General features: G+C 32.6%; 1 protein-coding gene across 4 annotated transcripts in view; it reads left to right on the forward strand.

Annotated features, from left to right (window-relative positions):
• LOC126733783 (V-type proton ATPase 116 kDa subunit a 1) overlaps positions 1-21,200 on the forward strand; it is an 84,335-nt gene extending 63,135 nt beyond the window's left edge. For all 4 annotated transcript variants that reach the window (XM_050437181.1, XM_050437183.1, XM_050437182.1 and 1 more), the window contains exons 4-15: positions 693-857; positions 916-1,089; positions 1,143-1,358; positions 7,165-7,338; positions 7,394-7,544; positions 7,605-7,812; positions 7,864-8,062; positions 14,723-14,832; positions 15,152-15,285; positions 15,524-15,759; positions 15,823-16,069; positions 20,536-21,200. In XM_050437181.1, the coding sequence (XP_050293138.1) occupies positions 693-857; positions 916-1,089; positions 1,143-1,358; positions 7,165-7,338; positions 7,394-7,544; positions 7,605-7,812; positions 7,864-8,062; positions 14,723-14,832; positions 15,152-15,285; positions 15,524-15,759; positions 15,823-16,069; positions 20,536-20,807 (2,286 nt within the window). In that variant the 3' untranslated portion in view covers positions 20,808-21,200. The remainder of the gene's footprint in view (positions 1-692; positions 858-915; positions 1,090-1,142; positions 1,359-7,164; positions 7,339-7,393; positions 7,545-7,604; positions 7,813-7,863; positions 8,063-14,722; positions 14,833-15,151; positions 15,286-15,523; positions 15,760-15,822; positions 16,070-20,535) is intronic.
• Positions 21,201-26,744: the final 5,544 nt, after the last annotated feature.

Raw genomic sequence — 26,744 nt, forward strand, 5'->3', positions numbered from 1 at the left:
CATAACCTGCTGAAGATCAAATAAGAAAACTGTGGAGACCTGAAAAATTAACGGTTCTGCCTATTATATTATTATCCATAGGAATCATACCCAAAGACCTGCACAGAACTGAGATCATTAGACTACAGACTACATAACCTCTTTCAGCTACTACAGAAAGTCGTGATTTTAAAAACACACGAATAGTCAAGAATAGGTGACAAACCTTGGTATTGCACCTGCTTTTCGCTCTAAACTTTAGAAATATCTAGAAATAATAATTGCAATAAAATATAAAGTTTGATTTTTTTTGTACTAGCACCATTCACGTTTAACTATCCTGTTAGGAGACATAAAAATATGTTGGTCACTTCAGAAATTATTTTGCAAACGTATTCATTGGTAACTCGTAGATCTAATGATATTACTCTCTCGCTTTTACATTGTATGACGTAGTTTGCTATATTTTTTTTTATAAGAATTCTTACTCTATTGATCTTGCTCGTATAGTTTCCTCTATAAAATAGCATATCGCTGTTTTGCAATGTGATGCAACATGCTAACTTCCGACAATCCAACTATATGCCAGTTTATATCTTTTAGCTCTTCATCTAGTTCTATTATCCTTTCGCCAGTAGATTATGTACTGAGTGTTTAAATAAATTTTGAATTCTTTTATCTTTGTTAAAATACTAATATAGTGTGGTTTTTAGGCTCACTTGGAAAAAACGGAGGGTGATATTAAAGAACTAACCGAAAATTCGGTCAATCTGAAGTCTAATTACTTAGAACTCATTGAGCTGCGCCACGTCCTGGAAAAGACACAATCGTTTTTTCTGGACCAGGATGAAGTTAATGGACATGATCCTGTTCATAAGGTATACTAATCAATACGTCATCTGCTTAAACATTTTACTAAGATATTTATTGAAACAGGCTCTTATCCCAGATGAACTGAACGTCTCAATACGGGGCCATCTTGGTTTTGTGGCTGGCGTGATCAATCGGGAACGAGTTCCTGGCTTTGAAAGAATGTTATGGCGTGTCTCCAGAGGGAACGTTTTCCTAAGACGTGCTGAGATCGAAAAGCCTTTAGAAGATCCACAAAGTGTAATCTTTTATAAAAAAACGAAAAAGCTCTGTTTAATATATTACAATTTTAGGGCAATGAATACTATAAAACTGTTTTTGTTGCGTTTTTCCAAGGTGAACAACTAAAAACAAGAATTAAGAAAGTATGTGCTGGATTCCATGCTTCTTTGTATCCCTGCCCCAATACACAAAAAGAAAGAGTTGAAATGCTGCAGGGGGTGAAGACGAGGCTGGAAGATTTACAAATGGTTTTGAATCAGACTGAAGATCATCGGCAAAGAGTACTGGTAAGTACACTATCACAGATAAAACAGGCTTTAGTTAAAAAAATCCTTGGTTCTGTGCGGAATAATTGGTTTCTTTTTAACTTAACTAGCCTTTTAATTAAAAGAACAATTATAACATAAAGGTGTCATGTGGAGACAAATTAAAATACAGGTTTCGGGAATTTTTTTTCTGAAGATGGATACATCGTTAACAAAATATATGCAAAATAAAGTGTTTGTAATAGTCAAGTTTTTTTAGTAAAAAAGAAATTATGTGTATTTAAATAAATGCTGGTTTACTCGTGAATTTACGAAAGTCCTCTGTGGCTAAAAGAAAGATGGAACCGTCTTTAACTACTATGTTTGTTTCTGATATCTGCTTACTAGGTATGCCTCCGTATAACGGATTAATAATCGCCTTAATATCAAGATTAAGAACTTCTAAAGCTAAAACTAAACTTCTTCACTATCTACGTAGGGATTCAGAAGTTTTACTGGCGGATAGTATACACCCGATATACCCCTGGTACTACAAAAATTATCAAAAAAATAAAATAAATAGGGATGACTTTATAAGTAGATCAAAATTGAGGAGATAAGCTACAATTTTTAAATTGCTAAAAATCTATAAAAATCGTTTTTTTTATAAAAAAAATATTTTTAATTTATACTTGATAATAATGACGAATTGTTGATGACAAGCAGAAAGTGAGTGAGATGTTAACTTCACTCCACAGGGAAGCATTGTTAGGGTGATTAGGTTGGTGCTTACCAACCTAATCATCATGTTTGCTTAAACAGAAAATAAGTCTTGCCCTATTAAGGTTATCTTCTCGAGATGTACTGAAGGCAGTAAATCAATTTTCAGCTCATGCATACAAGGTGAAGAATGCACTTTACCATTGTGCTGAGGAAGTTTTTGAAGAAAAGGAGGAAGGGAAAATTAACTTGATAATTAGTTATGTTCTTTACATAACCAATTTCACCACCCCAAGAAACTAACGAAAAAACCGAATCTAGACCTATTACAAGTTTTCTGTTTTAATGTAGGTGGCTTGAAAACAAAAACTGATGAACTGCATGGTTCAATATTATGCTGTAATTATGATGTTTTTGAGTTTGTTGCGAGTTGGCTTTCAGAGCAGTTTGCGGATGCTGAATTAGCTGTGAATACCTTCAACTTATATTGTTGTGATAGGTCAAGAGCTGCAATAAATGTCCTAGAGAAGGCGTAACTATTTATGTTAAAGGTTACATAAGGGCTAAGAAATTTAGTCTAGAATACGATTTAGTGAAGCACTGATTTTTACGCTGTAGAATGAGTTGCAATGACTTTATTATAGGTGGGATACACATTTACCCTAATTCAAACACTAAAAAAAAACGCGACGCGATGTGAGAGCCTACCACCTCCCCCGGCGCTTTTACCTGGTCCAAGCATCCGGGCCTCTCTGGCAGACGTTCTTTCGGGCCAGAGGCCTAATAAACCCTACAGACATCTCGACGTGAGACTACAGACCAGCTCACATTCGCCCTGCACCCCGCTATACGCATTAAGCGGGGCTTGGGTCATCTCATCCTGAAAAGGAAGAAGAACATATTTCTTGTTAGCGTGATGGCTTACTGTCGTCCTTGTGTTGTTCTTCGGAGTTCTCTGTCGCGTGTTGTCCTGGTCGGGACGTCAGGTCCGGGGGGGCCGGTTGGTCCTAGAGGGCTGGTGTCCTGGAGGGCCGTGCGGTTCTAGAGGTCCGTTAGTCCTAGAGGACCGTTGGTCCTAGAGGGCTGGGTAGTCCTGGAGGGCCGGGTGGTCCTGGAGGGCCGGGAATTGGGATTTAGGCCTTCAATGGTTCGCTCTTCTTCGTGCTGCTGGATTGGCGTCGTAGTCCAGTAGTTCTTCTAGTAGTGGGTGTCGTGCTGCTTTCACGAAGTACTTCTGTGCCTTTTCCTTAAGGTGCTGTCTCAATGGTGTCCACTGGAGGTCTCTGAAAATGATTGTGTTACGCACATACCAGGGTACGTTCGCTGACGTCCTCGGGAGCCTCTTCTCGAATCGTTCTATCCTGAGCAGGTGTGATTTAGCTGCGTATCCCCAGGCTAGGGATCCGTAGGAGAGCTGGCTTCGGGCAATCGTCCTTATAAGCATGAGCTTGGTCTTCAGGCTCATGATACTTTTACCGCACATGATGGGGTAGAGCTGGGCCATTGCTTGCCTAGCCTTGGTCAGCACCTCTGAGGTATGCATCCTCTAGGTCAGTTCTTTTTGTAGAGTTACGCCAAGGTACCTTGCTGAAGGACTCGTACATCATCCTGCTCGATGGTGACGGGTCGAGGAGACGGGCGCCTCCTTTTGGTAAAGAAGACGCCCTGAGTCTTCGCTGCGTTGATCTGGATCTTCCAGGTGATGCCCCAATCAACGATCCTATCCATGGCCTCCTGCAGTATTCCACGAACGGTTTCACCAGCGATGGCAGTGCAGGTGACGGCAGTGTCGTCGGCATAGATCGCCAGTGTTGTCCGCGGGATCCTGGGGATGTCATGAGGAAAGATGGATTATAGGAGGGGCCCCAGGACTGATCCCTGGGGAACTCGCGCCTCCAATTCATAGACTTTCAAATACTGATTTGTATGAAAGACATTGGCACACTCTAGGTATTCTCATACAACAATATGCTCAGTATAATTTTTTATATTTTTGGTGATTTTAACGTCCTGGATACCTTTTGGGAGAATGATGATTTTGGGGTGATTGTTAGCTGCCCCCTTAATTCAAATGGGTTAATTTTGAAATGAACACATGCTTTTCTTAGTTTTTTTTAGAAAGAATGGATACTATATCACAGGCTTATGTATTTGGATCTTATTTTTACTGCAGCAGGTTATCTAATTGTAAGTGTAGCTGTTGACTACCTTTTTAATGATGCATAAAATCATAAGGTTTATAATTTTCAAATAGAATTGGATAAAATAGAAATAAAATCTTAAGACTTTAGAAATGCTGACTATATTGGACTCATTTGTGTCGATTTGATTCTAAGTTTATGATAGATATTTGTTACTAAAACTATATTTTGAATTGAGATCACCTATTATATCTGACCCTAAAGGCTTCGACAATAACTTGGCTGTGACAAAATTTCAGATGGCTTTGCTCAATTTTTATCTACTGTTTATAGTCAAAATGATAATCATGTATCTTTTCAACAGATTAGTGAGAGTATATCCATTCCTAATTCATATTTTACAGTAGAATTAATATTTGACAATTTATCTCAATTACCACCAAAGCTAAGTTCAAGGCCAGGCAGTATACCAAATTACTTTTTGAGGAAGTTTGTAGGTACTCGTGCTTATCTTTTTTAGAAGATCATTAGATTTAGCATTATTCATTTCTAACTCATTGGAAATACAGTTTTTTGATGCCAATTTTTAAACCTAGGAAAAACATGGTTTTGGTCATGGTAGGTCTACTGTGGCCCATTTGCTGTTATGAGAGTTGACAGAGTTGCTCGATATTCTGTTGCATAAATTATCCCAATTAGGCTTTTCTTATGGTATCGTTTCTTGAATTGAAAGTTTTTCTTCTATGTTTCAACAGTTACGGATAGGGAGTGCTAGATCACGCCTTATCAGTGTATATATTTTTCAGTGTAATTTGTTGTAATATTTTTACCACATATTTTTACCAGTGGAATGCTTCCAATAACTTTATTCTTAAGTGTTCAAGTAATATGACCGTCCGAGATTTAAGAAACATTTTTAAATAAAACTTTGCATACTTTAGGTTTATTTCCATTTTCTAGTGGTAAATAGTAAAAACGAGTTTTTTCTCTCCTTGATTCCCCTTCATTCTTTTTTATGACGTCGTAAGATATTCAAAACTTCTATAAAAAATGAATATTTGCAGCTTAGAGATTAAATGATGTTAAAAAATAGAATTCCTTCATTACAGTTTTCTTTAATTTTTTAGTAACCTTAATATAGCACTTTAATGAGCAATCGCTATGAAAGTTTTGAACGGTCTTGGCAGCAATTATTTTACCTTGCAAATTAGGATGATCTTCTTCTGTTGGTTTTTTTCTTTTGGCAACAGTTCTGTTGGGAAATAACACCATTTTTTGCCATGAAAATGTATTCATGCAATGTATTCATATTTTGTTTTATTTTGTTTATGTTCACAATTTTATGGACAACATCGATACTTAAAAAGTTCCCACAGGTCATAAAATAATCAGTTTCAAGTGATAACTTTTAAACGCTAAGACCATAAATATAACCCCTGAATTTTCATGAAACTGACAGGCTGGTAAGAAGACACAAGGTCAAAGTTTAGTTGTTACAGTCGATTTCAGTTGTTGTTACAGTCAAGTTGAGGCACAGTCGCCGAGAAGTAGTGTGTGAGTTGAGTCGCGTGTCGTAATCGCAGTGGAAATGAGAAGTTGCTCACGGAGTTTTCCCTATTATCCCTAATACCCAAGACCAGTTTCTCTCTTTCTCTCTCTTTACACCTTTAGTGACCAAGTTTATGATCCATGATCCCTTATAACCCAAAAATAGGCTATAGTCAGAAGTGCAGTTACCTGCTAAGAAGCAAAAGTGAGTGTAAATAAGGTTAAATTAAGTATACATAAAGGCAGAAAAGACAATTTACACTTGGTTATACTTATAGTGTAGTTGCTATTATTATAGTTTACACTTGCCTACTGAAAAACTATTCTTTTTTTCTACCCATAGATCTAGCAAATGAGCATATTTTGTATTGTACAAGCCTAATTCATTTATTAAAATAATAAGTTCAGCGTCATATAAGCTGTGGTCCTTCGATGAAGAAGAAAAAGTAAATAAAGACAATTCACTTGTATTCTCCAGAGGCACAATCCAACATTGTATCCCCCTTTATTTGGAAAAAAACCAGACAGGAGTTCTTTTTTGAATAATTTCTTTTAGATATTTTTCGAAATCCCCATCTTTTTGGTTATGAGAGTTCAGCTAATTTGTTGGAACTGGCATCTTGGTCACTAGGTTGGGATTCGGAGCCAGATTCTGCAAATGGGTCTTCTGTATCAAATATGTTGATATCTGAAAATAATAAAGATAGGCCACAATCATTTTACCTACTGCATCTTCAAAATTATTTTTATATTACTACTATTCTCATATTAATGCATAGAAGTCTAACCGACGGTATATGTGGGTTAGGGCGACTTTACATTTTAAATTATGAAAATAATTTTAAATGCCTAACGAACTTACGCCCACATCTATCGATGGATAGCTGAAAATACTTAATTAACACATACATTTTCTGTAATAAACGTTATTTGGTAAATTTGTGTGTTAAACCACTTTGCATCTCAGACCGTCATTTGTAGGATGGTATTAATCTATTTCATTTACTACGCAATTAAATTTTATTTAAGTAATGAATGAAATAGTAAATATCATCTGAATAAAAAAAAAAACGCGTGGTCTGTGCAAACCTGGGCGGAATGAGATTGTTTGCTAAAATGTGGGATGCTGGGTACCTAGTTTGAGTGTGGACAGAAAATCAAAATATATATCGGGGCGGATCTTTTAGGTTGCATCTGAGTTAGAATAATTTGTGGTATTATATTTCAGACGACTTTAAGTGTTAAAAATAAAAGTCTTAGTCCCTATCTTTAGCAGTTATCTTTTAGATTGTGTAGCTTGTCAAATACATATATTACAAAGCTGATTTCTAACTGGCAATATTTAAAAAAAAAATGAAAGTTAGGATAAAACATAATCTTATAGAATTTTCAACATTTCTCCTACCTAAAAATTAATTATAAATAATTGCTTCTTCTAGGTTAGTGTGGCAAAAGAATTACAAAACTGGAGTATAATGGTTTGCAAAATGAAAGCAATTTACCACACTCTTAATCTCTTTAACATGGACGTTACTAAAAAGTGCCTTATTGGAGAGTGTTGGCTGGCTTCTTCCGAAATACCAGTTGTCCAGAAAGCTTTAGCTGATGGCTCGGTAAATATTCATTTACAAAACTCAATTTTTTTTTGGATAGATTAAATTTTCTTAGAGTGCCAGTGGAAGTTCCATTCCTTCATTTCTTAATATAATTAACACCAACGAAATGCCACCAACGTATAACAGAACCAATAAGTTTACCAGAGGATTCCAGAATCTTATTGATGTTTATGGAATAGCATCTTATCGCGAGTGTAATCCAGGTAAAAAAATTAAACACTAAATTTTAAGATATACTAACCAATTTAATCTATTTTTTTAAGCATTATATACGATAATTACTTTCCCATTCCTATTTGCTGTAATGTTTGGAGATTGTGGACACGCAATTATAATGGCAGCTTTTGGTTTATGGCTAATCGTATCAGAAAAGAAAATTGCAGCGCAGAAAGGCAAAAGCGAAATTTTCAATATTTTCTTTGGAGGACGTTACATTATACTTCTTATGGGCATCTTCTCATTTTATACAGGGTAAATATGGCTTAAAGAAACATTTACTTTATTAATAATTTTTTATTCTAGGTTGGTATACAACGATATATTTTCGAAATCAGTAAACATATTTGGATCGGCCTGGCGAGTTAATCAGTCTACACTACCATCGGATTTTGCTTTCCATGGAGAAGCACACACTGATACAACTTACGAGGTACAGCTTACTCCCAAAGATAATTATCGTGCAGGATCTCCGTATTTTCTTGGTTTGGATCCAGCCTGGCAGGTAAAATTTGTAGATTTTATTAAAATAAATGTGTTGTTATAAATTAGTTTCAAATATGACTGAAATTCGATGAATCAGTAATAGAATTAAAATTTAAAAAGCTTTTGGTCTTTTAGTAGAATTCGATTTAGAAGTCAAGAAGGGCTCAAGTTTGAGCCTCGTCATTGACATCGTGGAAAACTTAAGTTATGCAATGGTTATTTAAGTATGCAAAAATTATTTTTTTCTGGCGTAGGTTCAGTTTTTGTTTCTTACAAGATTTAGAAAATCAAAGTAGTAGTCTTTTAGTAGTCTCAATGTAAAAGTCTGATATCTTGATGGTAGTTAAATATGTTTTTGAAGGTGGTAGACAATGGTACAGTGAAAACATCTTGTCGAACTTGCATTGTCTTATTTATATAATATATAATAAATAAGACAATGCAAGTTCGACAAGATGTTTTCGGTAGTTAAATAGGTGCATACTTATTCTTATTCTATATTTTAAATAATGAAAGTTTATCTTACTCCTTTGTTCAGTTAGGATCTATTAAACTGGCGTGGTTATGTAGGCGAATAACTAATCACCAGCAAAGTATCTTAGCCGTAATTTTAACGAATCTTATGATGTATCAAGATTCTTCTTTCAGAGTCACTGATTTTTTGAAGGCATTCGACAGAATTTAAAAAAAATAATTAACATTCAGTTATGATAACTAATCTAATAGAAAAAAGCACGTTAAGAGAAACTGTACTTCCCTTAAATAAACCTAGTAAGAAAAAACGTAGAGTTTGATGATATTAAAAATCTCTAAAAAATCAACTAGAATAATTTAATAAGCCATACACAGAGCGAAACAAAAAAAAACACATTACTGGTTTAATTACGCGGAAAGTGTCAATATCAGAAATCAAAAATCTTCAATATTAATCAATATGGTCTGATGCGATCACAGCGACTAAAAAATAAATCCCATGGAGCAATTTAAAGAGGTTTCCATAAATCTTTAAAATAAGCTACCAGAAAATAGAGGGATTACGTAGGTTAAGTAAGAGTAGCCACACGGCTAGACTTCGCCTCTCATATCCCTATAGAAATGTATGAATGATACTCAAAACTGTAAATTATTTGTTTGTTAAATAAAAGACGTTTATTATTATTATTAAATCGCAACAACTTATTCCGTTAATCAATAGTCTAATATAGACGGTTGTCTGAAGATCCTGCAGAAAACAATCAATAATTCAATTATCGTGAATGCTTGTTTATTGTTTTTTCATTTTATTTTAAATGTACTTATTTTTTTTATTCTTAACTTGAATTTGCTTTTTATACGTGTTAATCTACTAAAAAAATTAATTACAGAAAAAAGACTAGAAAACCTAAAAGTTAAATGACAAAAAAAATATTTATCAGCATATAATTATTTTGCTATTCTGTGATGAAGTTTCTATCATGTAATGATTCATTTAAGTTTTTTAATAGTGTGATTCCAGAAATAAGTTCAATAGGGCGTAGAGAATAATGTGATATTGTACTAATAACTGTTTACAGTCCACCATTATGTAATGTATGGGATTTTTATAAATTTTTAGACTTCTTAGAGTCTTAGAACATTGAAAGGCTAGAATTAGCATTGCCATGGAACTATGGTCAGTTGTTTTTCTTGCAACATATCTAAAGTAATGATGCCAAATGCTTATATAGAAATGGAAAAAAATACATTTCATAATATCATAAAAATTAGTCACCTATTTTGACAGGCACAAAACAATACTACTGTTCCTCTTTAACAAAATATGAAGCATGTTCTGTAATTAAATAAAATATGATACACTATAAAGACGTTAATATTCAAAGTTAAATAAATTTAGATAACGTCCCTATATTAAAGAAAAAGGCAACAGCGTCACAACGCCGCTAAGCGGCGATCACTAGATTCCATTGACATAAGAAATCTTTACCAGTGACGTCGTAAAAAATATTTACATGAAAATATTTATTAGTAATAGATTATGCTTTAAATAATAATTAAATTAAATTAACTATATTACCGTTTATGAACTTTTTATACGTTTTTTAATGTACTTTATTAGAGTAAGTACCTATCTAACAAAAAACAATTTTTATGGAAATTAAATATTTTGTAATTATTATAGATTTCTTAATTAGTTTTTATTATTCTACGTTTATGATGACGGTCTCATGATGTTATGAAAGTATCTGTATTTACTTGTGAAATGATCGGTTTAAATCACATTGTTTCTATGTTTTTACCATCGTAACAGTTCACAAGAACACTCAAATGCTTCCTTATTCCTTATGCACCCAAAAAGTAAAGAAAAAACACAGAACTTCACAAATTCCGAATATAAACACAAATTCGTTTGACAAGATGACATTTCGAAAGATGACATCAGTTTTTGTTTGCGGTATTGCCATTCGAAACGTTTTAGAAGCTGTTTTAGAAATAAGAATGTTTTAAATTTTTGCTTGAAAGATGTTACTTCTGCGCCTAAAATAAGATATATCTATTTCTACTTTTTATTTTTAATCTAAAATCTTATGTTAGATTTTGGATAAGTTATATTAACATTATTATATGTGTTGGACAACTAAACATTTACTCGTTTGAAAAAGTGTGTAAATTTGACAATAGAGAGCATCGCTGTATATGTTTGTAAACAAAACACCCCTTTTACCCGTGTGCACATATTGAACTGAAACAAAGTTGTTGTTTACTAATTCTAGTCTTTCAATGTTGTAAGAATACGAATGAGTCTTAAAACGATCCTAAATAGGCACTATTACTTATTTTTTCCCTAATAACCTTAATAAGGTATCTAACATTAATAGGAGATATTTCGACTAAGTTCTATGCAGACATGGCTTGTAAAAAACTATATAGCACCCTTATAACACTTATAGACAGGTCTGTATGCGCGTTAAAAAATAGGAGTGATAGATTTCTTTGCTGGTATAATAGAGAAGTAATTGGCAAACTTAAATATCATATTTTCTTGAGTTTAAAGGAGTAAGGAAAAGGACAGATCAATTAATGGGGCTTGCTTATTATAAATATATGTCCGGTATAGAAAATAAAGTTTTATCTGATCCCAAGTCTTTCTGTGGATATGTCCATCAACGTAAATATTAGTACAATACTAGCCTGCATGTTATATGACAACAGATCGGTAAATACACCAATGGAGGTTGTGACTCCATTTGCAGAATATTTTGGAGTATTTATACTCCTAGTTTGGAAGGGAATGAATTACATTTTAATTTGCGGATGAAAAGCAATAGTACCATCAGTTTCCCGAGCAATAAATAAGTCATTAGGGTCACTAAACGGCTAAAACCAAAAATGTTTAGTTATCTGATCGATTACCCAGTCTTTTTTATCAAAGACACTATCCCAGTCTTAGCTGAACTGTTGGGTAAAGTATTTAATCTTTCATTGAGCAAGGGACTTAATCCTGAATACTGAAAACTCGGAAAATTCTGTCCTATTTCTAAAAAGAGGATTAAGGAAGATATTTAAAATTATAGGTTAGTTTCTGCAATATGTGGGTTCTTGAAAATTTTTGAGATGCTTTTGCATGAAGTATCTAATTACAAGGATTGTACCTCTGCTTACGTCAAACCAACACGGCTTTCCGAAAGGTCGGTCGACGGCAACTAAGCTTGTTTATTTTTCACAAATTCTTCCTAATATTTTGGATAGAAGGGGTCAGGTGGATGTGGCGTTTATCGACCCTTCTAAGGCCTTCGATAAGATTAACTATGGTATACTACTTATAAGACACGAGGCTTAAGACTGGTATATCAAACAGTTTTCTCATTTTCTTAAGATCTTATTTGCAGGGTCATAGACAGTTTGTTTCGTACCATTTGGATTTAGATCCGCATAATTTGTAACAAAATGGAGTGTGCCGCAGGGCAGCAATTTTGGCTCCTGCTATTTTTGATCTTTATAAATGACATCGCCGATGTCATAGTTGTCCACTTTCAATTATCTGCAGACGATTTAAAATTGTACTTGACCGTAGAGACTTTTTGACGAGGCAGACGAAGCTTGCAAGAAAATCCAATGTAGCTTAGATGCTGTTCAGGAATGGTGTGTTCAGAATAGGCTATTGTTGAATGTTGACAATTGTTAGTGGGAAGAAATATCCTATAAAATAAGATTGTCATGTTGATGATTCCCATCTGGTCAGAACGAATAGCGCATGAGATTTGGGGATATTAATTGGTCATCAACTTTCTTTTTCTGATGCAAGACAGATGCTAGGTTTTAATAATGTCAATGCCCTTATAGCTCCGTTTAACTCTTTAGTTAGAAGTAGACTAGAGTTAAACTCTAGTCGTATTATATATTTTATTATAGTCATATTATATATTTTATATATATATATACTATAATTTTTGAAGTACCGGACATTTAAGGAGGATCTAGTATATCGCCCAAGAGAGTCAGGTAGTAAATAACTACTATAAACATTTCACTTTTAAAGTCTACTCAAACACAAACAATTACAGTCAATCTAGTTTTTTTATAAGTTATTAGGTGGTGTCACTGTGTGTCGCTCTTTGTTGAGCAGAATTAATTTTAATGTCTCAGGAATTTCTGCTAAGCAAAGCAACTTTTTCTACCTACCATAAACTTGATTCAAGCATTACCAGTGTATGGAGTCTGCTGGATATTCAATAAGGTTGCAAACCAAATTGATCTAAGATGGCCTTACTCGAGATTCATTCGAACAGTTAAAGATTTGTTATAAATGTGTATGCTGTTTTTTTGTCATTGTGCGCAGGGCCGTATCTGGACCAAAATTTTGGAGGGGGGTTAGGCCAGTGACATTTGAGATATTAGGGATAAAAAAAACTTTAATTATAAATAGGTTTTACTAAAAGAAGATACCAGTTTAAACTAAAAAACACATTTAACAACGTTAAAATTTAAAAAATAGTAATTATAATAACAACTGAATATTTCTTTGCTTCTCCCTCGCAAAACGATTTAAGACCTCTGCGGTATCAATTATAATATTTCTATCCACGCTTAAAAGGGCAAGTCTTGTTAGCCGCTCTTGACCAGTTGAATTGCGCAAATAGTCTTTTAAACGCCTTAGCGATGAAAATGATCGTTCTGATGAGGCTGTAGATACAGGTAACATAGCCAGAATTTGCAACAGAGTATGAATATTGGGAAACAAAGATGGATTACATGCTGATAATGCATCAAGAGCATTTTTTGGCCTTTCTGCTTGAGGCAGCTTAATCCATTTTTGTTTCCACAACTGTAGTTCTGCAGATAACGTATCTATAATATAATATATATAATATAGGTCCAAAAATTCCTCATATGGTAACAAGTCTTCCATTTTTACAATGTGTGCTTCGCACATATATGGTGCTAGACAATATAACAATGAAAGTGGTTTTTCGTGATTTGCAAATCTTGCAGATTTTCATCAGTTCTTCTATAAATTGATCAAAAAAAGGAATTGCAACTGTGATTCGAAAATATTCCTCTGCAGTAGCTACCATGGCATTAGAACGATTCTGCTGTCGTGAAACTATTCTAGGTATTTTTATGCATTTTTCATTATCTATAGACTTTATAATAGCTTCAGATTTTTTACAAATATTTTTGAATTCTATATTCAGTCTCATATTCCTGACCTGACTAATAACAGTATTCACATGCTCAACAGCGCTAAATAGATCAAAATCCACAGTCTGGAGAATTCTACATAACGGTAGAGTAAAAGCAAATAAAGTGGACGCTGTTAACATACTGATAATAAACTCACTGGTCATAATAGCTCGAAGGAACTGCAACGCTTTTGAAGAAGTTTCGATGTCTCTTACTTGTTTTAGTTCTTCTAATGTTTCAATAATGGGTTTAAAAACTTCAGTAAACCTAATTAGTCCATCATGATTTTCCACCCACCGAGTTTCACACATGGATGTTAACTTACTCCATTTACTATTTGGAACATGTTCTTTAATTTTATTTTTTAATATCTCAGTGCGCATACATAGCTGATATTTATATAAAATTTGCAATAGATTTTATTGTTCCAATGCAATTTCTGATACTCTGAACCTTACAGGAATGGGCAAGAGCTAAATTTAAAGAATAAGCACTACAGTGCACATATATTGCTGCTGGATATTTTTCTCTAATTATAGCCTGGACACCTTTAAAACTTTAAAAAGTAAATTTTAAAAAAAGAGTTATAGTTACCAGTGGTTTCAATTTTATTTTACGTTATAAGATTATCGGGGGGTGGGGTTGAATCCCCAAACCCCCCCCCCCTAGATACGGCCCTGATTGTGCGATATACAATGTAATTATCTAACTCATATAATTATACTGTCACAGTACTTTAGATTAATTATTATTTTTTATTTATTCATGTAATGTTATACCAGCCCTATTAGTCGTTTACTTTGGGTTGTTTTTTAATTAAATAAATAAGTAAATTCTTTTCTTGCCTAAAATAATCAAATTTATTAATTTTTACGTGAGTTAAAATACATAAATAATCGGAATTTTCGGATAGTTTTAATGTAAAATGTTACGTTATATTGTTACTTTCTTTGTTTAAATAAGTTTATATGAATATTTAAAGTTATAATTCTAAACTAATTTTTTGTTCTCTTTTAAGGTGTCTAAAAATAAAATTATCTTTTTGAACTCCTTTAAAATGAAGCTGTCTATCATTATTGCTGTGGTTCATATGATATTTGGTGTTACAGTCAGTACATTCAACTTTGTGTAAGTATATTTATATAGTATTTTTGGTTAATGGGTCATTATGCCAACATTTTTTTATAAGTAAATTTTAGAAAAAATAATTTCAGTCTTATACACAGTTAATAAAATTAAAAAGAAACTCTGTATTTTGCTTCTTTATGTAAATTAAATTAGGTTTATTTAATTTAGTTTTTTATTTAAATATGTCTTCTTCAAAAATTATGCATCCTAAATGTTAAGCAATTCAATGAAATGCTCAGAAATGATCAAAAAAATATTTTCATGAAATATTGATTTCTTAAAAAATGTGTTAATATATTTTTATATTCCTTCTTTATAGACATTTCAAAAAATACTCAAGTTTACTCCTGGAATTTGTTCCACAAGTCCTGCTTCTGTGCTTCCTTTTCTTGTGGATGGTGATCATGATCTTTATTAAATGGACATTATATGCTGGTACCAACGACGGCATTGGTAAATACCCTAAAATTTAGTAGTGAATATATTTATTGTTTTTTTTTAATAATACCTATAAAACTATAAAATTTAAAAAAAATTATATGGCAATGTTTTACAACAAGAACAAAGTATTATCACTTTAAATGGGGGGTAAATCAACTTTTTCTTAAAATCTAAACTTACAAATATATATTTGAGATTAAGTCTCTAGGTTAAGATTTCATTATTAACTATTTACTTAAAATATTTACAGATTCAAAACACGGTTCAGCTTGTGCGCCTTCAGTACTGATCTATTTCATCAACATGATGCTGTTTAAGGAATCAGAGGCGCCATTCACAGGTTGTGATGTTTACATGTTTGAAGGTCAGCCAATCGTCGAAAAAATTCTTATTTTTGGTGCCTTAATTTGTATGCCGGTCATGTTGCTCGGAAAACCTTTCCTAATTATGTGTACTAGAAAAAACAGTAAAAAACTTGAAGTTAATGTAAGTTTTCCTAATTAATTTTAGAACTAAGCTACTAAAGTTTTTTGTTTTTAACATCTTTAGGCTAAATCAAATGGACGTAATGGCGATGTTAATCAAGGACTGGAAATGAATGAGGTTACTGGAAACGGTCCGGAAGCAAGTCAAGTTGTTCAACACGCGGATGCGTACCATGAAGAGGAAGAACATGAAGAGCCCATGTCTGAAATTTGGGTTCATCAAGGAATTCATACTATTGAATATGTGTTGAGTACAATTTCTCACACTGCCTCATATCTGCGTTTATGGGCTTTGTCTCTTGCTCACGCACGTAAGTTAAAACACTATAATAAACAATCTTTAACAACTATTCAAAAATACTGTCAGTGACCTTTAAATACATTCTACTTCATATGCGCGAAGAGCCCTTGTCGCTTTTCCAAGTGATTTATGTGTTTCTTTGACAAACATTGCCGTATTTCTAATGCATCGAATTAGGGCCTCCCTCCGAGTGTCGACTTTCACTTTGTACATTTCATTTTTAAACCAGCCCCACAAACAATAGTCCAGTGGTATGAGCTCTGGATATCTTGAAGGCCAACTAATAAGACCACCGCGACCAACCCATAGTCCTGTAAACTCTTCGTCCAAATAATGCTTGAGCCGATGAGCGAAATGTGCGGGAGCTCCATTGTGCTTATAATACATTTGCATTGTGAATAATCGACTAATAAATGAGATAAAACTGTGGACTGTAAAAAAAGAGAAATGTTGATATTATCCACCATTAAGCAGCGAAACAAAGGGGCCTTAACGACTTATCCGTGAGGATCTAGTTGCTGAATCTTTGTGCACTTTATAGTTGTCATGAATTTGAGGCGCCTTTGTTTACACTAATTTTGAGTTTGTAGAATTAAGGTTTTTGCGGTACCCAAAAAGATAGTGGTACTTTCAACGAACAAAACGAGAGAGATACTGCTGCTTATTGCAATCCAAAATTCTTCGCGCATAGCGTATGTCGCACAGGCCATCTTTTTTTACTAACGCGCAAAGATACCGAGTGCAATGATATATTAAAGTTACTTTATTCATTCCTTGCAATAATCAATTATAGATTAATTTTACTGATATCAATCCCAACAAAAATAATTCTCCATACTATAAAGTATTGACCACTGATGTTTAGAGGAGCTTCCTCTAATAATGCTTTTATCCCATTTTGTAAAAAAGTAATTCTCTATGAATTGGTTTTTTAAAATATGTAGGTTAATTAAATAGCTATCAACCATACCATACCACACACCTTATACCGAAATATTGGGCTAAAAATTAGTTTCGACTGTTGCGAGAGGATTTTCGTCTAACCATACATTAAAGTTGCGACTATTATTGCCATATTGAGTGAATATTGCTTCAATTGTAAAAAGTATGCGCGATACAACAGGAGAACTATTATTTATCCAACCACAAAATCGCTTACACCTAACATAATGTTCCTGTTATAGGTGTACATGGTATGAATATAGGCTTTGCACGTAGAGCCTGTTGATAACTCATTTGTGTAGAATGACCAATAGTCAAAGTCAAACCAATAGTTTCAAGTCTTCGTAAGCTGGTCGTTGCATCATTTTCTATCAAACAGAATATTTTCTACTTCTTTTAAACCTTTTCTAGTTGAGATGTTATGTTAGTACTGGGAGTTCCAGTCTCGCAAAGTTTCTTAAAAACTCTGATAAATACGTTTTTGTCAGCTGTAGCGGCCAAAATTTTAATAGATGTGCGGCAATTTATACGACTTTAATAGTACAAACTTAAAAATAAACCCGTCAAACACACTGGCACTAACACCAATGCATACCAGCACAACGATGCTGAGCAAAACGGACCAAACAATCGGTACCTACGGCACTTGTTAACTATTTAAGACACTGGTAAACTATTTAAGAAATTTTTGTTACGCTATAATTTAAAAACAAAAGAAAAACGAAAAAGAATATGAGTTTTTAAAAATACTCACCTGGAGTTTGGTGCGTTTTTTCTGGCGCACCTTGTATAATACGAGTATCACTAATAGATAAAGCTAAATTATAAAATTTTACAAAAATAAGCAACTAAGCGCTCATTTCCTTAATTAAAATATTTTGTAATGTCAATGCATTAGATATAAATGTTTCAATTTAAAACTCATCTCGCTGCATTAGGCAACGGTAATTAAAACCCTAGTTTTGAATAAATTACCCCAGACTCGTTTAGTTTTCTAGACCAACATCCAATAAGTCTTTCAAAGTAATCGCCTTGCACAAAGCCTTGCATACTTAACTGCTACTTCAAATAATTCTAATTTGCTGAATGGCATTGTCTTAGAACATTGAAAGGCCTTTCAATGTTCTAAGGGCATTGTAGAAAAATATTGCACACTTCTTCTACTGATAAATAAATTGAAATAGAAACCCGTCATGTTTCTATTTTTACTGAAAGTTTGAAAACGTTCTTTTATACCCATAGCTTGAAAAACTGACCAAAAGAATCATTCCAAAGTTGGTCTATGATTTGCATCCCTTGGAGTTGGTATTCTTGTTTTTTTGTTTCTTTTTACATTTTAAACTATTTAATATACCAAATAAAGCTAGAAAGTCGCATATCTGCTTTTATTAGGTATGGCGAATTCTGCTTGAAAGCCATTCTGCTAGAAGAGCCATTGTTATACAGGTCTGGCCAATTCACGTCTTAGATGCGGAAATACCCATGCATTATTATGCAACAGAAAATTATAGGCAAAGCGTTAAAGAGATGTCGACGATGCTTTATTAACTCTATTTGATCATCACTTATTAAAAAACAATTTTTGTTCATATAAATCGATATTTCATTTTTTCTTTTATTGTTTCTCGCATAACTTTAAGTTGCTTGTTTGTAAAGAAAATTCATCGACTACTAGATTTATCGGTTCAGTGTCATGAATTCAGTGTCTTTGATTCCCGCCAGCTGCTGCGGCTATTTTTCGCTTTTTAACTTGTTACTTACATCTTCATGGCAAGTTAATACATTAATTTCCGTACCCATGGTCTAATTCAGCCGGATCGGAATATGAATGTGTTTGTCGAATTATTATTATTTATTTTCAAACCACATTTTAATACTTGTTAATACAAGGAAATATTAAAGTGAGATTTGTCCAAATAATACCAAACTATCGATCTGTAAAAATAAGAACTTACGATCCATAGCCGATTACCGATCTCTACCGACTCGACCAAGTCTTTCTAAAAACTGTCGGTCTTTGCCCCTAAACTCAATAATAGCCATTTTCATAAATGCTCCATTCATTCCGGGATACGTTTCACTCTTTTCAATATTTTTGTCGGATTATGTTACATATTAATCCGAACGAGTCAAATACTTCAGCACTATTAAATGAAAAGCCAGACTAATGAAGAAAGCTTTATGGCTATTGTGGTGACGCTGCAAACAAATACCCTAATTTAAATTAAAATATTATTAAAAATATCTGAAGCCGACATATTTATTAGCCTTTTAAACCTTAATATTGAATTTCATAAGTTATACATTGAATATTCAATATTACGATTATAAAGTTAGACATGCTTTAAATTTAGCGTCATAATACGTCAAGATTTTTAATAATATATTTTTTCTTTTTAAATTTTCTTTCAAGTTTGAGGAAATTTTAGTCTCCCAATATATTATGGGATTTAAGAAAATCATTCATGTGTTAAAATTCCCTAAATCTCGTAAATTATTTTTTATCAGCCATCTCGAAATACTTTTTACTATAACTGCAATGAACACAATAGATACCGGGGACTTACGTCCAAACAGTTTTTTACTAGCCAATAAGTAATATGAATTATTAACGGTTATTTGACTTAACTTGAAATTGCAAGAAAAATTCTTAGTATACCCCGCTTTTGCGTTTAAATCCGAATGCGACAAGGACAATTCCCTTAGATTTGATGATCTTTTTGATTTCACCATATCGCCCAATTTAGCCTTAGTTATTCATTGTTTTTATAATGTGACCGTGTAGATGTTTCCTTGTATATATTTAATTTTTTTATAATTTAATACCATCTTTTGGTCAAGCTTTAATAGGAAGTGACAAATATTATATTTTAAGATATATATATTGGTAAATGAAGCTGTTAATAATAATTTACATATTATAGTTAAGGCTATTTGGAATTTAAAAGATCTGATGATGCAATTGAGCGAAACACTTGTAAATTAACCTATAACTGTTAACTACATACTTGTGAGACCTATTGATATTTTTGGCTTTGCTTGGATAATGAAGTAATATGCGTTTATGACTGCATTTCATACATTTCATGATTTCGTCGTTAATATTCCTTAAATCTCATAAATAATTCTCTACCAATCTTTCTTAAATACTTTTTACCCCAACTGCAGGGGATACAATAGACCAATAGGATACAAAAGTTGCAGTAAAGGCGTGATCCGCTTGGCTATTGTTTTGAAAAAGCTTAAGCAGGATGATAATATGATAGTGTATGAAGATATACGGAAATTAATATTTTCTCGGGTAATAATAAATTCATATAAGAGAGTTGTAGTATGTAATATGCATTGCATTTTCTTAACTTTGTCCACCAGCTAAATAAAGATACATTTCTTATCTATAATTTTTTGCTGCTTTAAATAATTCCGTTGATTTAACTGTTAAAGACGATTATATGACAACTTCAGAAGAAGTATTGCCTATATATAAATTTGAATTTTATTTTTTGTAATACGTATAAATATTCTTTTTTCCAGAATTATCAGAAGTTTTATGGGGCATGGTCTTCCAAATGGGCTTAAAAACAGAAGGTTGGATTGGATGCGTCTTCATCTTTATATTTTTCGCAGTTTGGGCGGTATTTACTCTCGCTATCTTGGTACTAATGGAAGGATTATCAGCCTTCTTGCACACCCTCCGTCTGCATTGGGTCGAGTTCATGTCCAAATTTTACGCTGGTCAGGGATATGCCTTTGAACCCTTCAGTTTTAAGAAGATTTTGGATGAAAACGAAGAGGAAGCCGGTTAGATTTCACAATATTGTACAGCGATGTTTTTCATAATATTTTTTAAATATGTTAGGAATTTATATTTAAAATATATTTCTATGCGAAGCATATCATGAGCGCACAATATTGTAGTTTACGTATATAAGTTATTTCATCTAACTGTAGTTAAAGAGGGACCACAATTAAGCATTTTAATTCCATAGACTTATAATAGTGCCTAAGTGTTGAAATACTTGTTTACATTTTTTTTTGTTTGTCTTATTCAGTATTTGAAATGTTTATTTTATGTTTTAATTACTTTTAATTTTGTGACGATATTAAGTCTTTTTGTTTGAATTTATATAAAAAATAATATATTTCTCCTTCAATAGTTTACAGGATATTTTAGTGAAATAAAATTTTTTCAAAACTTTGCTTTTGTGCCTAATATTCAACTAAATTTAATAGCTAAATTAGCTATATATTTAAAATTGCGATTAAATAGCAGGATCATAATACCGTAAGAACACTACATATTCCAATAGTATTCACCGAAGTTTGGTGTATGAATATATTCTATTTAAAAAAATTAAAGTAGTGCGACAACTTAAATTACTCAAGGACATAGGTGTATCGGGATAGTCCATCATAGTACAAGTCGAGAAGGAAAAGAAAGGATGGTACCATTATTACTTACGGAGAATCCTGAAAACCGAATGAATATTATAACATACTTTGCTTTTTTTAGTGTATCCGGCAATAAACTTTCTTATCTTATCTATAAACGCTTATATTTCTTGAAAATTTAAAGAGTTTTTCAAAAATCAACAAAATCAGACTTATTTGCTAAAAAGAGACTTAAATCTGTTGTAGATCAACTTAAAGGGTTATTGTTTTTTTTTTGTATTTGTTTTTGTATTGATTTTGTATTGTATTGTTTTTGATTTTGTATTTGTTATTGTAAGATGTTTGGAGTCTTTGAAATAAAGTAGATATCGTACTAAAGATATTTTATCTGTCACTATCTCTTTAGAAAAGTGTGATATACTTAGTGTATCAAAATTAGTTTTTTTTAGATAAATACACCTTCATGACCTTTACCAACTGAAAGAATCGGCTGCTGCCATAAAGTTATAATAAAAAATATAGCCATTAAGCCAATATTAATTTTTAATAAGCAGACAAAGATATTTTGCCAAATGAGTACCTGTGATGGAACCATGAGTGTTGATGCTATATATATAATTAAATATTCTTTTAAGACTAGACGCACAAATTACTTATGCGTGTGTCATATATGTATAATTATCAATTATTAAAAATAAGCAAATGCTTTTAATTTGTCGTTAGTCGGAACAATAGAAAATGAGAAGAAAATGTACGCATCTACATATATGAAAGAATAATATCGTAAATTATTCTTTATTACTGGCACAAGTATATCTTCTTAAAGGTTTAGTATCCACAAGTTAACATTTCGATTAATTTTAGAGAATTTATTATTTTTTAGTTTCTGAGACAATCGATTATATTTTTTGGGAGCTAAGAAAACCATACTTTTTTAAACTGCGGTAATGGATTGATGTATTAATATGAATTTTCTGGTTACTAAGGTGTAATTATGGTGTTTAAATATAATAACTCGGTATGATGCATTATATTTTTTGAAAGAGATATTTTAATTTTTTTTCCCAGTTAATTTTAAGAGGATTCAAAAAAATCTTACTGGCAGCTTCCCAAATACAAATTCCATAGTTAATAGTACCAAACCATTATATATGTTTACTATTATTGTATAGGGAAACTGGGTAATAGTGAGACACGGGGAACAATAGGACATTCGAAATTGCTCCGGTTCTTTATCCAGTCAAAATATGTCACTACTTGTGTATCTTAGTTACATCCTATTCGTTTAATTTTCATTCGTGTTTGAATTGAATTCTGTCGCGTTCACGTGCCTTTCGTGTGCAAAACGTAAATAAAACAGGTAAGTTGAGACTTTTTTGTAAGTTGAATATCTAGCTAACAGAATAAGGCAGTTTAATAGAGCAAAAGAAATTTGTGGTTAGGGTTATGATGTTTTTTTTAGCTTTAGCGACAATGCGTAATAGTGAGACATGTCTCATTCTTACCCAGATATTATTAAAGAATATAGAACGGTTATAGTCGGTTCTTTTTTTTAGAATTTTATAAAAAAAGTTTTTAGAATGCAGAGGAATCCACCTAGGAAAACAAACTATGGAACATTTGTCGAGAAAACTATGAAATGGGCAGTTTAAGCTATGCTTAGCGGACGTAGCACTAGATCTGTTGCAAAACAAGGAAATTTCAGTTTCCAGACCTTATCTAGGTAAAAAAGTTAGTTTAATCACACTTACCAAATACATACAATATCTATTTTTAGATATGTGCGAAAGAGAAAATCCAGTCATGATGAATTGATTCGGTGTACACCTAGTTATGCAGTAAATAAAGTATTTAATACCGAGCAAGAAAAAATGCTGGCTGATTATATTATTAAATGCTCTCCGATGTTTTATGGGTTCCCTCTTTGTGATTTCCGTAAATTGGCCTTTAAGCTAGCATTCATAAACCATTTTAAGATGCCTCCGAAATGGTCCGTTAATAAAATAGCAGGAGAGGAGTGGATGAGAAATTTCATAAGAAGAAATCCAAATGTTTCTTTAAGAACTCCAGAAGAATGTAGTCTGTCACGGGCCACATCCTTTAATAGGCATAACGTTAATATGCTTTTTAATAACTTATGCAAAGCAATGAAACGCAATAAAAGATTTAGCGATGGGACGCGTATTTTTAATCTTAATGAAATGGCTACAGTGACTGTTCAAAAAAGGTTTTAGCCGAAAAGAGCAAAACAAGTCAATAAAGTTACAAGTGGAGAAAAGAGCGTTCTTGTAACAACATGTGCAATAGAAAGTGCTGCAGGAAATCATCTCCCTCCTGCTATGGTTTTTCCACGGGTTCACTTCAAAGAACACATGATTGTTGGTGCTCCGGCTGGTACTTTAGGTCTGGCATCTCCGTCTGGTTGGATGAATGCCGACTTGTTTTTAAAAGTAATGGAGCACTTTATTAAGCACAGCTCTAGTTCGAAAAAAAATCTAAGCCTTTTACTTTATGACAATCATAAGAGTCATCTATCCATCCAGGTTATCAAACTTGCCAAGGAAAACTGCGTCACTATTGTGACATTTCCACCACACTCGACCAATAAGATGCAACTTTTAGACGTTGGCATTTTTAAGCCTTTCAGTATTGCTTATAATGCTGCTATGGAGAGCTGGCTGATGCATCATCCTGAAAAGCCAGTTACCATTGATCAAGTTGCAGGTTATGTGGGGGAAGCATATCAAGAAGCATTGATTTCAGCAAATACTACCTTCGCTTTTAAAAAATGCGGAATATTTCCTTTTGACAGAGAAATATTTACAGATATTGACTTTTTGCCATGCTCAGTCACTGATAGACCTCAACTAGAACTGGGTAATCAAACTCCTCCTCGTGAACCAATTGATGATGAAACTAAACTAAACGCAAATAGATTTATAGCCCTGGAAGAAATTCGCCAGTTTCCTAAAGCTGAGCCGAGAAAAGAGACATCCAAAGGTAGACAAAAGGGAAAAAGCATGATACCCACTGATACTCCTAAAAAACTTGAGCTGGAAGAAAGACAGGCTAAAAAAACGATACCTTCAAGCTCAATAGATGTACAGAAAAAGAAAAGTGTGAAGCGAAAGATTCAGGACAGTGATGAAGATGATGAAGAATGGCATTCTGATGCATCATCTGAACATCTTGAACCTGAAGTGGATCCAAAAGTGGATCTCTTCTGGTTGAATTTAAACCAGAAAACACAAAATCAAAGTCTGTTTACTACATAGAAAAGGTGCCTTCTTGTGTTACTGAGACAAATGAGGCGAATATTAGTTTTATGAGAAAAAGCCAAAAGACTGATTCAAAACTTTATTTTCCCGTTATCCCAGACATTGCCACAATATCAGCTAAAGACGTTAAAATGATTTTAACAAGACCCCTTAATTACGGTCATACTAAGCGACAAAATTAATTTTTTTCGTTTGAATTAAACTTTAATTTGTTGCATATGCGTTAATTTTCTTTTAAAACATGTTTTCTTATTTTAAAAATTAAAGTAAGTTTAAAGCCACAATTTCCTTTGATGTTCTGTTTAAAATCAAAATTGAAATAAATTAAGTTGGAGTTTTTATTTTGTTTTAATCACTAATATTTGGGCAATTACATATAGTGTCTTACTGTTACCCATGCATGGGTAACACTGAGACAAATGACAACTGGATTTTATGTGTCAAATTCAGAGATCTTAAAACAGGTACTGCTAAATTATATGCATATTGTGTTAATAAAAGGATGTAAACATACAGTCATTAAAATTTTTTTTTTATATTTGATAGTAATGATCTTATAGTAAAAAGAAGAAGTGTCTCACTGTTACCCAGTTTCCCCTATGTGACAAACACTGTCTTAGCATATAGAATTTATAGCTCTTTTATTTTACTCCCATTTTAGATGTCTATCGAAGTATACACTCAAACAACCTTACAAGAATTTTACCTGAAATAAATTGTTCTATTATTTGTTACACTGATGATACAGTAATTCTAGTAAAAGCAAAATCATGGTCAGAAGTGCAAAAGCTAGCTGAAAAATATATCACATTAATTAAACTTTGGAAATTTCTCGATTTATAACAGTAATCAGCAAGAAGAACCTGTGGAACTAACAATACATACTTTTCCTGTTTTTGCAAATCAGATTGAAAATTGTACTTGTGATTCTAAGATTTCTTCAGTTTCAAACACAAAATACCTCGGCGTTCATATTGATAGAAATTTAAGATACAATATGCACATTGATTACATAACTAAAAAGATAAGGAAAACAACTAATAGGTTTTATCAACTACGCGAATTTATGCCTCGTGAGTTGTTGGAAGTGGTCTATGAGGCTCTGGTTGAATCCATTCTAAATTATAGTATAAGAATTTGGGGCAGTGCGTGTAGCACAATGTTAACAAACCTGGTTATCACTCAAAAATATATACTTAAAATAATAAATAAAAAACCACAAAGATACCTAACAGTTAATTTGTTTTTGGAAAGTGGTGCTCTGACTGTAAGAGAACTTTACCTGAAGAGCACCCTTAACTTTATGAAGAATAAAAACATTTATAAGATTTTACCCCAACGCCTTAATATTAAAATCTGTCACGAGAGAACATGTTTTCTTGAATAAGATAAAATTTGTCAACATCATATTTCTTATGTGGAGCCAAGATTTTTTAATTTTATACCACACGCTTTTAAGGCTATAAGAAAAAAACTGTTTAATATACGCGTAACCGAATGGATCAGGTGTAACTATAAAAATGTTTTGTTATAGCTACCTTTTCTAACGTAAACAAATGTTATAATTAAAGGTATATTTGCAAATATTATTTATTGATAGAATAGAAGAATAAATTAATTTAAATATTACTTTTACAAATTTAATCTAAGTTAATTTAATTTGGTTTCTATAACAAGCTCTCAAATTTATTGTTAAATAATTATTGTATTCTGAAATACTGTGTCCCGATAAGTCACTTGTGACTTAGGGCACAAACACTAACTTTGTAACAATATTGTACAATTTTAAGTAATATATTTGAATTTGAATTTCAAATATGTAATTTCGTTGACAGCACTAATCCGCACACAATTACAAGGTTTTACTACTGTTTGTAACAGTCGCAAGGTTATAAGGTAATCCTGCTTTTGTCATGAAGTGACACATGAAATGATTCTAGTCAATACTAAGCGACAATAAACTAAAATCTAGGCTTTTTTTAAGCTTGACAAGGACTTGTTCGCCTTTTTAAAATATTTCATTTTATGCGTCACCCCTGGCTATCAGATCGGTATTCTCAGCATAATAGACAA

The sequence above is a fragment of the Anthonomus grandis genome, chromosome 3, assembly GCF_022605725.1.
Source record: "Anthonomus grandis grandis chromosome 3, icAntGran1.3, whole genome shotgun sequence".
Classification (NCBI taxonomy): domain Eukaryota; kingdom Metazoa; phylum Arthropoda; class Insecta; order Coleoptera; family Curculionidae; genus Anthonomus; species Anthonomus grandis.